This window comes from Erpetoichthys calabaricus, chromosome 12, assembly GCF_900747795.2.
Source record: "Erpetoichthys calabaricus chromosome 12, fErpCal1.3, whole genome shotgun sequence".
NCBI lineage: Eukaryota > Metazoa > Chordata > Cladistia > Polypteriformes > Polypteridae > Erpetoichthys > Erpetoichthys calabaricus.
Genome location: NC_041405.2, coordinates 81562256 through 81577586, shown reverse-complemented (window position 1 = coordinate 81577586; position 15331 = coordinate 81562256). Strand labels below are relative to the sequence as shown.

The following is a 15331-nucleotide window of genomic DNA, read 5'->3' as shown; positions in this document are numbered from 1 at the left end:
GCAGTGGCTCTACTCTGAGCCCCTCCCGGATGACTGAGCTTCTCACCCTATCTTTAAGGGAGAGCCCAGACACCCTGCGGAGGAAACTCATTTCAGCCACTTGTATTTGTGATCTCGTTCTTTCGGTCACTACCCATTGCTCATGACCATAGGTGAGGGTAGGAACATAGATCGACTGTTATTATAAATAATAAACACAAAACAATTGATCATATAAGTGTTGCCACCTTTAATATGACACCCCGGTGAGAAGAGCACTGGTGCAGCCAATTGATTCAATAGAGATAACCTGTCTGTGGTCAATGGGCTTCAGTTGATTGCAGTAGAAATGCGCCTCATGTGAAGGACCAGCTCGGGTTGACCTAACTGACATAATGAAGACAAAAAACTCTCCAAACAACTCTGTGAAAAAGTAAAAGAAAGGCACAACGTAAGGGATGAAGATAAGAAAATGGCCAAGTAACTGAGTGTCCAGTTCGATCACTCACTTAAGAAATGGAAAGGATGTGGCACTGCTGTAACTCTGTAGAGCAAGTGATTGTGCAAGAAGATGACTAGTGAGGAAGGCTACCAAGAGATCTCGGAGGCACTGGAGCTTGGAACTCCATCAGACAGGAGAGGTTGTGCATATAACCGTTGCTAGGGTACTTCACCAGTCACAGCTTTAGGGTAGAATGACAAAGAGAAAGCCACTTTTTTTTTTGTTAGTAAATTAATTAATAAAAATAAAAAAAATCTGCATGACATCTCAGCTGTAGTTTGCCAGAATGGATCACGGCTAAAAAGACTTAAGACAGTATTCAGATCCCTTAACATTTTGTCATGTTTTAGCCTTGTGCTAAAATCATTTCATGTTTTCCCTCAATACCGCAGGGTAGCAAATGAAAGGATTTTAAGACGTTTTTACATATTTGTTAAGAATAAAAAAAATGAAATATCTCACTGACACAAATATTCAGAAGCTTGACTCAGTACTTGGTTGAAGCCCCTTTGGCAGATGGTGTCTTCTTGCATGAGAATCTTGCACATCTGGATTTGGGGATTTTCTGCCATTGTTCTCGACAAACCCTCTCAAGCTCTGTCAGGTTAGATGGAGACCAGCAGTGGACAACTGTTAGATGGAGACCAGCAGTGGACAACTGTTTTTCAGGTCTCACCGGAGATGCTCTTGCTGGGCCACTCAATGACGTTAACAGAGTTATTCACAAGTCCCGTTGGAAGGTGAAATCCTTAAGGATAGCTCTGTTCAGCCTTCCCTCCACCCCGTCTAGACTCCCAGTCCTTACTACTAAAAAACAACCACAGAGTATGATGCCCCTGGAATGGAATAACACTGGTGAGTAGCATCATGTTTGGAAAAAACAGCACCACTCATTTTGGTTTCTTCTGACTAGAGAATCTAGTTTCTCACAGCTGGAAAGTCCTTTTGGGGTCTTTTTGCAAACTCCAAGCCTGCTTTTGTGCAGCTTTTGCTAAAGAGAGGCTTCTATCGGACAACTCTTGGCCACAGAGACCAAATCAGTGGAGTGTGGCAGTGATGGTTGTCATTCTGGAAGTTTCTACCATTTCTACACAAATTTAGCTGAGCTCAGCCAGAGTGACCGTTGGGTTCTTGGTTTACGTCTCTTACCATGGCCCTTCTCCCACAATGTCCTGGAGCTACCCCCCCACCCCCCAAGCTAAACTGAGCAGAGATGTACTTACTCCAGAGTTCATCCATTTAAGAAATAATGAAGGCCACAGTGCTTTTGGGAACCTTCAATGCTACAAAATTTGTAGTCTTCCTCAGGTCTGTGACTGAACACAATTTTGTCTCTTAAGCTCAGCAGGCAATTCCATCAACCACTTGACTTGGTTTTTACTCCCCTACACACTGATAACTGTAGGACCTTCTGTAGACATCCTGTCCACTCAGTTGAATGGACCACAGGTAGAGTCCAAACAAGGTGTACAACCACCTAAATAATAATGTGTTAATGGCATGGTTCAGTTTTTATTTTAAATACATTTGTAAAAATTTCTAAAATCCTGTTTTTGCCTTTGCTTGATGCCAAAAAAAAAAAAAAAAAAAAAAAAAAAAGTCTATGACTGCAATGTAACAAAATGTGAGAAAGAGTGAAGGTGTCTGAATACTTTCTGAAGGTCCTGCAATAGGCTCCGAATTCAGCTGTTAAAAGTTTCTGTGGTTTGATGAAACCAAAATGGAGCTTTTTGACCATCAGGCTAAACATCACATTTGAACACTGCACATTATCAAAAACACACCATCTCCATCACGGTGCCACCATCATGCAGGAGAGCTTAGGCCCTGGAAAGTCTGTGAGAGTAAAATGAATGCAGTAGAATATAGGGAAATCCCAGAGCAAAACCAGATAGATGCAGTCAGCAAATAACCTGGGCATTGGGAGAAAATGGATTTTCCAGCGAGACAACGAACTCCAAGCACAAAGCCAAAGCTACACAGGAATGGCTTAACAACATTAATATCCTGAAGTGGTAGAGCCAAAGTTCAGATGTCAATCCAACTGGGTTTTTGTGGCTGGACTTGGAAAAAGGCTCTTCACTCCTGATCCCCATGCAACCTGACAGCACTTGAGCAAAAGGGGAAAAACTGCCGTGTCCAGATATGCAAAGATGATAGACCCGTGAACACAGACTCAAGGCTGTCATGGCTGCCAAATGTGTATCTGCTAAACACCGATTTGAAGGAGGGGTGAATACTTGTGTAGTCAATTTTGTGTTTTATATTTATAATTGGACATTTTACCGGGATCCATTTTCACTCTGACATTAAAAAGTCTGTTGATCAGTGTCGAAAATGCAAAATTAAATCCACTGTAATTCAGTTTTGCATAAACAATATAATGTGAAAAGTTCCAAGGGATGAATACTTTTTAAAGGCACAATACCAAGTACAAGGAGCTAGTAGGACTGAACTTATAGCTTTCTAGATACAAAAAGTAGCTGGTTTAAAGTGATACCAAAGTAGGATTATTAGCAGCATCAGTGAAATCTCTACCAAAAGTCATGAACAAAACAGCAAAATGGGTTTAAATATTCAAATGCTTTATTGAAGAGCTCATGGCACTGCAGGAGAGCTCCTAACGGTCCACCAGCCCCAATGAACAGATGTGCTTCCAAAGACCAACGGGATGCTGTCAAGTGAACACCACAAGAAGGAATACCGGAGGCATCAGCCGGCACATCCTCTATGGACTCTCGTCAACCCAAAATGGCCAGCTTTCAAGCCATGAGATGCCTGAACTTAGCATCTTGACCTTAAAATCTCCAGTTTTGTTGAACTGCTTATAGCATGTTGGCATGACGCAGACACCGTTCTTAGTGTGATTTTCTCCAAATCCAATGCTTGGCCACTGTCCATGTGGACTTAACACATTCTCTGTGGGTTGGGGACTGTTCCGAACCTAGCATGTAAAATGGCCTTGTCCTAGTGAGTAAGCAGACCCTGGGCCAGGCTGCCTTCTTTCTTTGTGTTGGTTCTAACGTTTGTTAAATGCCAGGATATTTTCTAGCTCCCCATAGATACAGTTAGATTAAAAAATTCAGGTTATTACATAAAATTGCAAACAGACTGGGCTCATTTGTTTCCCCCTCCACATTTTGGCAGAAGAAATAGAACAGCATATGAAAAGAAAAAAAAAAAAAAAAAGTAAGCCGGATGGAACAAAACATAACTATTAAAACAGAGGTTTTCTTAAATAACATCAAAAAGGGAAACCTACAAGTGACAAGTGAATGCATATAAAATAAATGCTTCTTTTTATTTGGAATAGGTTTTCTACATGGCATTATATCCCAACACACTTCTATTATAAATAAATACATTGTTTAAAGGAATGTGCTTTCTAAATCACAGGAATAATTTTGGCATATTTCAATTAAAAAAAAGAAAAAAAAAAAACACGCAAAAGTATGATGTAGCACCCCACTGTCCGCTTGTTCTTTTATGGAGAGTGTGAATGTGAGCCGATATTGGAGACAAAAGTGCAGCAGCCTGGAAAAAAGGCTGCAAGAACAAAATCTTTAGACAGGAAAGCAGCTGGGCCAACCTGGGGGTGTGGGGGGTCTGGGACTTGTGCAGGGAGGTCGTTTGGGCCCTGAAACAGCCTGCAGATCTGTGGCAAAAAGATGGGTACAAAGGATTAGAAAACCAGCAAAAGACCAAGATATGGAAAGCTTCTTCCTCCACAGAACTGCATCTGCATGCTTTCTGCTATTCACTTGAGGCTTCCACTCATGCCAGAGTAGCCTCAATTGTTGGCCTGTTACAGGTTTGTAGGCTGGAGTTGGCAGCGACACATTCAAGTCGAAATGAAGCGGCATTCAAGGACCCAACCTGAAAGGCTTCATTGTTCTTGCTAGAGAGTTCCCATCTCTATACGTTTACTACTTGAGTTCCATTGGCCACATGTATGACTCAAGGTAAGTGCTCAGGTTGGTTAAGATATACTACTGTACAGAGGAAGGTGGCTCTTTGGTTTAAAGTGTCTCTTTCTGGCCAGCATGATCATCGGAATTACTTGTGTTATTTTGGTTGTATATATCTGGGCAAAAACATCAATAGATTGACATTAAGGAAAATGTGGCACAAAGTGACAGATAAAATCTAACCCTTTGACTCTTTGTCTTTCAGGTTCTGCTTCATTGGTCACTCAGTTCAGCAACACGGACAAAAAACTTAGTCAGGCGTTAAGCTGAGACAACTACACTTTGACCACTAGATCCTTGCTTTCTTTACACAGGTAATGCAGTTAACACTGGACACAGTCCAAAGACCTTAACTATACACAATAACACCACATTCAAATCGCCTGCATACCACAGATGCAGCTACTCCCATTAACCAGGCAAGTGCCAGCCGGTGCTAATTTGTGAACCAAGGAAAGTGCTAATGGACATTGAGATTGGACAGAACTGGGTGAGACCGTTTTTATCAGTCTACAAAGCTGAAAGCCAGGCAGTACAAGTGTGTAATTGTGGAGTTATCAATGCATTTTGAGAACAGTCAGCGTTAAGCCATAAAACTCTTCCTTGTACTGACAAGGATAAATCAAATCACGCAAAGTAAAACCTAGAAGACACAATAGAGCAGTATCTGTGATGGGCATTGAAAACCAAAAGAAATTCCTTAATTTCGTCTAAGAATTCACATTACATCAGAGGCATGTTTTAATGTATTGCACAAGGTTCGGACGTTCTGTCAAAAAGGTGCAAAAATCATAATTGAGCCAGACAAGTCAAGACCACCTAATACTGTTTAGTTTGCCAGTTCCTTTTACTAGTTCAACAACACTGGCTCTTACATTTCACAGTCCTTTGGTGCCACCCACTGGTCAGTTTGGCACACAGTTTCTGGTCTGAAATCAATGTAAGACCAAAAATAGAGCGCACAAATATTTTTGTAAATACAGTAATCCCTCGCTACATCGTGGTTCACTTTTCGCGGATTCACGACTTCGCGGATTTTATATGTAAGCATATCTAAATACATAACGCGGATTTTTCGCTGCTTCGCGGGTTTCTGCGGACAATGGGTCTGTTTACTTGCTTCCTCACTTGGTTTGCCCAGTTGATTTCATACAAGAAATGCTATTGGCGGATTGCTGAGAAGCTACCCAATCAGAGCACGCAGTTAAGTTCCTGTGTGCTGCTGATTGGCTCAGTGACGAGTGTTGCATTAACCAGGAAGTCTCATCTCACTCATTCATCATTAACGTGCTAATGCTTCAGGGGCCGTGTCCAAGCACCAACAGAAGATGCAAATGATTGCAGAAAAGGTAAAAGTTTTGGATATGTTGAAGGAAGGGAACAGCTACACCGCTGCAGGACATCGATTCTCTTTATTTAAAAAAGGAGGAAAAGCATATAAGATCTACAGCCGCAGTGTCCTTTAACCAGGGTGCAAAACGAGTTGCAAGTGGACGTGATAAGGCAGTAGTCTGGATGGAATCTGCTTTAGGAATCTTTGCAACAAGGTCGACGACGTCATGACCTCCTACAAGCTGCTACGTGTACTTCGCTATACAGTAAGTGTAAACTTATCTACCGATTTCATATTGCTTAGCAGTTGTTCCTGTTTTTAATAGAGTAAATGGTGGGTTGTAAACAATACAGGGAGGGTTTAAAAATGTCCAAATACACGTTAAATAATTAAATAAATATAGTGTCCCTACTTCGCGGAAATTCAGTTATCGCGGTCGGCCTTGGAACCTATCTCCCGCGATAAGTGAGGGATTACTGTACTATTATTTCCAATTACAGAGCCACTTAAGGAGAAAGACCTGTTATGTTATTTTTAAATCTAAGTATTGCTAACAGGTGAGCTTAAGCAAAACACAAAAGATATTCCAAAATGGTTTTACAAGTCCGTTTAACCTGAAATATGCAATTTTTGTTTTTTTATTGTTGTGCTCAGCACTAATATTGTTTTACCCTGTGTATGACAGACACCACCATTAAGGTCATATGAAAGAAACGGTTCTTGCATGAAAAACACCTTTAAGCAAACCTGAGAACACAGACACAAAATCAGTTCTTCAATTGCCTGGAAACAGTTTTAGAATTAAAAAATACATTTTACTGTCCTTCTGCATCCTGAATCTTTTAAGTATTTATGTATTGTACCAGGTTTGGCTTTTGTTTGACTGTAGAATGTGCATAAGCCCATTAAGCAAGGAAAACCATAACTGAAAAGGATGAAGTGGCATAAACTGCAATTTACAAGAATACATTTTTATGTACTGATTACCCAAGACGATATGTGAATATATGAAAGTTTCACTTGGGTCATAAACAAAAATCTTCTGGGCCTGCTGTACTGCAATTCCAAAGAAATGACTGATAAAGAAACTTCAACTTATTAAAACAAATGCTATATGAATCCACTAATCTAAAAAGTGTAAATCCCTTAGTTTCTTAATTTTTTTTTTTTTTAAACATCAAATCAATTTTTTTCTGTTTTTAGTGTAAAAGAATGGCAGACTAATCTGGTTCATAGATATAAGAATTTCAAAGATCAAAGGGCGACAGAGAGTGCATGTTTAATTATTTGTTTCTCTGAACCATCATCCATTCATCCATCATTCCAAAACTCCTGGTCCCAATCCACATTTTTTTTCAGATTATTCTCCTTTAACTTCACACACCTTAGTAACAAACTGAAAGCACCAGGCTCTTCCTTCAGGTAAACAAAGAATCAGAACAGAGACGTCTGCTTTGATCTGCTTCAAATGGATGTGGAAAAATAATAGTGAGTGGAGGGATAAATTACTGGAGCAGTAAGAATACAACAGTTTGAAGTCAATGTGCTACGTCCTTCCAGCCGTCTCCTGGTATTTGGTGTTGATAGTAACTTCTGCCACATTGCTTCTTGTTTTCTACATAAACTGCATCTGAAACAGAAACAGAATGAAAATGTTAAAAGGGGAAATTTCAAATAGTTAATTAAATGTTTAAGCAGCTCTAAAGCAGCACAAGAAATACAAAAAAAAAAATCACTTTGCCTCTTTTAAAAGATGGTTAAATGTTAGAATTCCATAAGTGTGTTATAAAGTTGCCTTTTTTTTTAATTTAAACTCATTTCATCGAATAGGGATGTCACAATGCCAGAATTTTTGTATTCAATACTATTACCAGTAACATTTCACGATACTCACACCACAGCAAAAACAGAAATTGCATTCAAATGTTTTTTATTAAAATACTTCCATTATTCAAGTGAACAATATTGTGCCTTTTTATGTAATAGAATATATAAAAATACTAATAGTAAGAGAAGCTTTTAGTGATATGTCCATCAAGCAGTTACCCAATCATTATTTAATTAAGCTAATATTAGTATTTATAAATAGAAAAATAATGCAGGGCTCAATTTTAATGTGTGATAGACATGGGGATTCCCCCAGGGTAACAAGTTTACGGTAGTGTCATCTTTTGGGGCTGGTGGATTTCAGCAGAGTTTATAAAGAATGATATCATCACAGAATACTTGGCTTATCTTATGTACACATTCTAAATTTGTTTGAAATTCTCTCTCCAGTAACTAAGAAATACTGCTAAAAGTCAATACTAAAGATAACATGCTTTTAAAATATAATTTGTTAGAGAATTACTTTGTTGGATTTATAACATACTAGCCAACCCGCGGTGTAGTATACGCCACATAATTATGTATTGATGGGTGAACACTTCCTGAAAGACACAGTTGTCCAAATGGGGTTGGTTTTGAGGATACGACTGTAGGTGAATGAAAAGATGTTACTCTGGAGATGGCAACATACAATACATCGATTCACATCGAAGCATAGACACTGCTAAGACCATGGGATACCCCTTGCAAACTGTTTTACATGCTGCATACAGCGATTCACATCCGCGACAAATATGATTCTTCTTAGATGGTGCTTTCGCGTCCACCCTTGCTCTCGAAGCACACACACTGCTTGGTCATGTGCCCGCTCGCAAGAGCAACTAACAGAGACCCGCCCACCAACTCTAAGACCATGGCGTGTAAAACAGTTTGCGATGGTGGACGCGGTCATATGCGTCATAACTGAAAAGAATGCAGTGGAACCTCGGTTCACAACCATAATTCGTTCCCAAACTCTGGTTGTAAACCGATTTGGTCGTGAACCGAAGCAATTTCTCCCATAGGATTTTATGTAAATACAATCAATCCGTTCCAGACCATACGAACTGTATGTAAAAATATATATTTTTGTAAGTTTTTAAGCACAAATATAGTTAATTAAACCATAGAATGCACAACGTAATAGTAAATTAAATGTAAAAACATTGAATAACACTGAGAAAACCTTGAACAACAGAGAAAACTAACACTGCAATAGTTTGCACTATAGCAACAAAAAATTAACCTTTGAAAAAATCTGTAATTTAATAAACCACCAAGAAAAGTAACATTTCAAAAATGCACACTACGAACCAATCGCTGTAAACAGAAGTGAAAACAAAATCAAGCCCAGTGCATTCTTTAACTGCCTTCCTACCTTATGAGTCCAGCCCTCTCTCTCGCTCGCTCGCGCTGCCTGTGTGCGCGCACGGCTCTCTCTCGCTCTCTCTCTCTCTCTCACTGCCTGTGTGTGTGCGCGGCTCTCTCTCGCGCGCTGCCTGTGTGCGGCTCTCTCTCACTGCCTGTGTGTGTGCGCGTCTGTCTCTCTCTCTCTCTGGCGCTGCCTCTGTGTGTGTGTGTGTGTCTGCCTCTCTCTGGCGATGCCTGTGTGTGTGTGTGTGTGCGTCTCTCTCTCGCGTGCTGCCTGTGTGCGTGTGCGCGGCTCTCTCTCACTGCCTGTGTGTGTGCGCGTCTGTCTCTCTCTCTGGCGCTGCCTCTGTGTGTGTGCGCGTCTGTCTCTCTCTGGCGATACCTGTGTGTGTGTGTGTGCGCGTCTCTCTCTCGCGCTGCCTCTGTGTGTGTGTGTGTGTCGCACAGGAAATGCACAGGGAGAGACTGAACCTCGCAAGAGCAACTAACAGAGACCCGCCCACCAACTGTAAGACCACGGGATACCCCTCGCAAACTGTTCTACACGCCGCATACAGCGATTCACATCCACGACAAACATACTTCTTCAGCGGTGCATGTGGAGTGTAGCAGAGACGAACGCGAATGACGCTCTGCTCTGTGAGTTGCTACGTCCGAGTTGGTGGGCGTGGCTCTGTGAGTTGTCGTCGTATCCAAAGGTCTTACAGTTGGTGGGCGTGGCTGTCTTGCGTGCTTTCCATGGGTGGCTACTTGTCGGCGGTGCGTGCTTTCCATGGGTGGCTACTTGTCGGCGGTGCGTGCTTTCCATGGGTGGCTACTTGTAGGCAGCTTAGTGAATTTTATATATATATATATATATATATATATATATATATATATATATATATATATATATATATAGATGCTACTGTAATCTTAAATTTGCACCATTTTTAAACCAATTTAAATTAAACACTAAATAATGTTTAACTATGCTCTCAAAGAATGCACAAATCTACTTCTGAACTAACTCCAAAAGAAGATAAAAGTGCTAATAACAAAAGCCTGTGTGTGTGTGTTCCCCCCCCCCCCCCCCTTGATGTAACAGGTACAATTCCAATCCAAAATAACAGGTACTTTCCAGACATGACTTCTGCATTTGACACTGGGGATACCAGGAGAAGTTGGGGAAAGTCCATTCGCCTGGGTGTGTGGCCTTCGTCCACTGTCAGAGACAGGAGTGATATATCAGAGGAGTTGCCTTGGAGTCTGGGTGAGTGGAGTGAGGTGGGGAAAAACAGCTGGGAGAGAGTGTGGTGCCCCAGAAGGCCAGATGTGACATGACAAAATGGCAGCTGAATAATCCAACAGACCTTTTTAAGTGTCACTCGCCACCAGTCTGACAAAGTGCGGATTCCATTCTTTCATCTTCTTGCACTCTAGGGTCATTACAATATGTTGTCTTTACCCACTTTTTCTCATGTATTAGTAATTTTGGTACAAGTATTGGTTTTTGTGACATCTCTATTAGGGACAGGCTTTTACATTTTTGGAAGTGTTACAATTTGCTTTACCGTATCCAAAACATTATAAAGTGAGGAGAATTTATAACTTGCTTTTTTCTTTTTTTATTCACATTTTCCACACTGTCCCAACTTTTTCTGATTTGGGGTTGTATTACTAACATATAGGAAATCAAATATTTCCAAACATGTACTCACTTTCAGTAATGTTTACAAATCTATACAGACACACACAGATTCTGCTTTGTAATAAAAGTAGTTTATTTTTATGGATATTACTTATGTTCAGTAGCTATTTGTAAGAGTTGGGCAGACATATCTATGCAGAAAAATTTTCAATTTTCAATTTTTGAACAGTTAAACCAGTATTCTGAGCTGAGAAAACTTTCAAAACTTTGACCAATTCAGGTTCACAGGGGCCACAGCTTTATTTGCAAGGTGATAACAAGCCCCAGACTGGGCACCACTTTACTGAGGTTCAAAATTAAAAAACTACAGCAATTATAAAAGATTTTGGAAAATTGAAAAAAATGCATTTGGAAAAACAAAATAAAAAACACCACAATCAGACCCCGCCAACATACAGTTATGCACCAAATTAAAAAAATTCACAGTGCAGTCATGCAAGAGGGATGTAACAAACGTGTCAGACATGGGAGGAATGAAGCAGCTAGTAACAGGTCAAATTCAAACAAACAAATACTTTATCACCAGTCACTCGATTTCAAACAGGTCATCCAAAAGACTGACACTCGTCTACATTGGAGCCAGAAACTTGATTAAAGAAACGAACAAGAGAGAGCTTCAGTGGCTTTTACAGAAGTAGTAAGAGGAACATTCTGAGTGCCAAGTGCGTAGATGACTGTAGAGTCATTGACTGAAGATGTGCATGGACTTTCACCCTCTCTTTTTACAGGCCAAAGACAATTATTTCAGTTTTATATACATTCAGCTGCAGAAAATTATGGCACATTCACGCATTGATTTATTCTATGCACTTATTGAATGGCTGTAAGGGACTATAGTCACTTGATAATACTGTGATATACATTTCTGTGTCATCAGCCTAGTTATGGTAAGAAATATTGAATTTTTCCATAATCTGAGCAAGGAGGAGCAGATCAATGCTAAACAGAAGCGGTCCAAGAATGGACCCTTATGGAACTCCTAATGAGATTTTTGATGGCTCAGATTCATAATCACAAATTGGCGTAACAAAGTCCCTATTTTGCAAGTATGATTCAAACCAATTTACTATCATATTAGTCAGTCCCACCCAGTTTTCCAGTCAGCCTAGTAATATCTTATGCTCAACACCAAGATCCAATAGTACGAAAACAGATTTTATATTAACATTCATTACCCAAATGAATGTCATTTATCAGTGCTGTGGTGTGGTCGCAATCCAGACTGAAAAGTATTAAGATATGTTATTGGCTATGAATGAACTAAGCTACAGAGGCCAATGTTTATACTGAGAAATGTTGGTGGCTAAGGTCGAGAATGCAAAAACGGGATGCATGTTATTTACTTCAGAACACATTTATAACTATTTTTGCCTCAAACAATTTAGCTGTGTTTTCAAGGCTGTCCTTCAATAATGGCTTAACTGTGGAGTTTTAATCCAACAAATGTTAGAATTGCCCCTTCACTGAACCAAAACAATTACAACAACATTCCTTTGCACCTACAAAAACCGGACTTTCCATAGCACAGGGAATGAATAACTTTGGAAACATTACTGCCCTCCCAATCTTATGCTTTTTTTCTAAGATACAGATGTCACATTAAAAACTACTGGTGAGTTTTAGTGCTTTGAAATAAAACCATCTCCGTGACATTTTTAAGTGTAGGAATTTTTTTTCAGTATAATTAGAGAATAGGCCAGGGACTTAATATCATCACATGTTCATACAATACACACACGCAAGTGCATACATACACACACACACACACACACACACACACACCAAGGTCATTAACGAAATCTAAAATAAAAACAAACTATTTTTAATAAAACATTTTCGTAAACTGAAATGAAATAACAAAACCAGAAATGAAAAACTAAACAAAACTATTAAAAAGTAGCTGGAAAGACTAACTGAAATAAAATAATTTACTAAAAATTTTAGTTTTCGTTTTTGAATGAATATTCTTGCTGTTAGTCGTTAACCCTTATAACTTTTAACTCTAAAACTGAAAGTCATCCACCATGAGCCGTTCGCACATATTCATCCAGTCAACGGCGGCTTGTGATGGAGGGCGGCTGTTCACACCAAGGTTATTATAGGTTTGCCTTTTTATAGTTTTTATTTCTATATTTTTTCTGACCTTACTTGGAAATTCAGTTTAGTTTTAGTTTTCCTTCATCGTGTATTTTTAGTTTTGGTTTAGTTTTTTTTTCACAAAGACATTTCTATTTTATTTTTATATCTATTAGTTTCAGTTTTAGTCATTATGGCATGGAGCTCCTATAGAGTTTAGTTTTGTGTCACAATCAGACAGAACTGTACACTTAACAGATTTGGATACAAGTTTAATGTTAGTAAACCATGTAGTGTAGTAAGTCAGTATCTGGTTTTGTTTTTGTCTGAAAAACAAGCATAATCAACACTAGATACCGAATATGAACAATTTTACACAATTTTATAATTTTTAAAAAATTTTCTCATGAAAATCATGGGGGCTTAGGAAGAACAGGGCTCTTAGACTTGAATCAGTGTACAGACCCCACATAGCTGTAATTGAGGGAAACAAAAACAAACGTAGTGTCACTTGAACAGCCCAACATGCAGGACAGTAAACCCATAATGAGCAGAGCAAGAGCAGTTAATAGGAGTACGGACAGGCATAAAACGACAGAAATAGCATCTGCGATTAAGAACAATGTATACATTATCTAAACCTGTTTATCCAGAGCAGGATCACAGGAAACCTGGAGCCTTTCCCAGCCGGTTTGGATGCAAGGCAGGAAAAATCCCTGGTATGCATCATGTATGATATGGCTAATGTTAAGTACAAAAAAAATATGATGATTACAACTATTTATTGTGAGAGAAATAGAGAAACATTGAAAAATGGGAACAGATATTTTAAAACATAATTCTGCTACTGGATTATTCTCACAATATCAGTATTTTGAGCTGTGAATATTAACTAAAAAGATAAATTAATAAATATAGCATAAATTCAAAAACACATTAATATGTTAGATTTTCATCACTTGGCAGACTCTTTGCCTACCTACCTTCGTTTGTATCTCATTGTTAAACAATGTTTTTAAAGCAAAAGTGATTGGTCAGCAACAATATGCTGATTTGTAGGATGACCTTTGTCAGTCTCTCGATCAGTGCCGTTTTATTTTCAAAAACCGGTCTCCCTTGGACTTTCTTGTATACTCAGATATGAGGATGGATATTTGAGGAATAAACCGCAAGACAATGATTATATTTTTTATATTATGTACACTAAGGAACCATCAACAACAAATCAAAATATTGAACAATAATTTTTAAAGTAAAGTTGAATAAATCATACTCTTTTCCATGCAGCTGCAGAGTCCGTGTTCAGGTAAAGTACCACTTCCGATTGATGGATTTGGCCCAAAAGTTAATACAGATCTACAATTGTGGTGTAACAACCACATGCCGAATTTCATCCATCTATCTATCTATCTAGTTGCTTTTTTGAATTATCGTGTTTACACACACAATTCCAAAAAATTGTATTTCTGGACTCTGGGAGGTATACAACGTCAAGATTCATCAAAATATCGAGGTTGAATTTTTTCATGATTACTACACTTTCTCTATACTTCATATTATGAGAAAGTTAAAAACAATTTCTCCCGCACAAAGTGGCAAGTAAATTGCTGTCAACAGAAAGCAGTCACCTGAGAAAAACTGAAACGTTAATCACTCGTGATTTTTCTGTCCATATGGTAAAGGTTTTGTTGACCAGGACATTCTGATTTCAGCCGTCTGAATTACATCTTGATATACAACAAGCACAAAGGCGGTAAATCGCTTTCTGTTTCACAGGCTACACATGCCCGCATTCAGCTTGCTCTGTCACAGCAAATGCTGTATGAACACCCTGCCTCCATCACCAACCGCTGTTCATGGGATAAAAATGTGCAGGTGGCTTGTGGTGGATGACTTTCTGTTTTACAGTTAAAACTTATAAGGGTTAATGGCTAACAGCAAGAATATTCATTCAAAAACGACAACTAAAAATATTTTAGTAACTTATTATTTTATTTCAGTTAGTCTTTCCAGCTACTTTAATAGTTTTGTTTAGTTCTTCATTTCGGTTTTGTTAATTATTTTATTTCAGTTTACGAAAATGTTTTTTTAATAATAGTTTCCGTTTTGATTGTAGTTTTCGTTAACTATAATAACCTTGGTTCACACAGCATTTGTGGACACAGCAAGCTGAATACGTGCGTAAAGCGTGTGGAATAGAAAGCGAGTTATGTGCCACCTTTCTTTGCACTTGTTGTAATTCAAACACCTGAAATCGGAATGTGCTGGTCAACAAAAACTTTACCGCATGGACAAAAAAATCATGAGTGAGTAACGTTTCAGTTTATTTCTCAGGTGCCTGCTTTTTGTTGACAGCAATTCACCTGCCACTTCGCACACGAAGTATTGTAATCATGAAAAAAATTCGACCTTGGAGTCAGAGTCTGAAAATACTGTTTTTTGGAATTATGTATGTTTGTGTGTGTAAACACGACAAGTCAAAAATGGAACTAGATAGATGGATGAAATTTGCCATGTGGTTGTTACATCAAAAAATTGTAGATCTG

General features: G+C 38.8%; 1 protein-coding gene across 1 annotated transcript in view; it reads right to left on the bottom strand.

Moving 5' to 3' along the window:
- Positions 1-3757: 3757 nt before the first annotated feature.
- Positions 3758-15331, bottom strand: part of si:ch211-200p22.4 (phosphatidylinositol-binding clathrin assembly protein) — a 153690-nt gene continuing 142116 nt past the window's right edge. The window contains 1 exon segment of the mRNA XM_051935113.1: positions 3758-7412. Within this exon segment, the coding sequence (XP_051791073.1) occupies positions 7398-7412 (15 nt within the window). The 3' untranslated portion in view covers positions 3758-7397.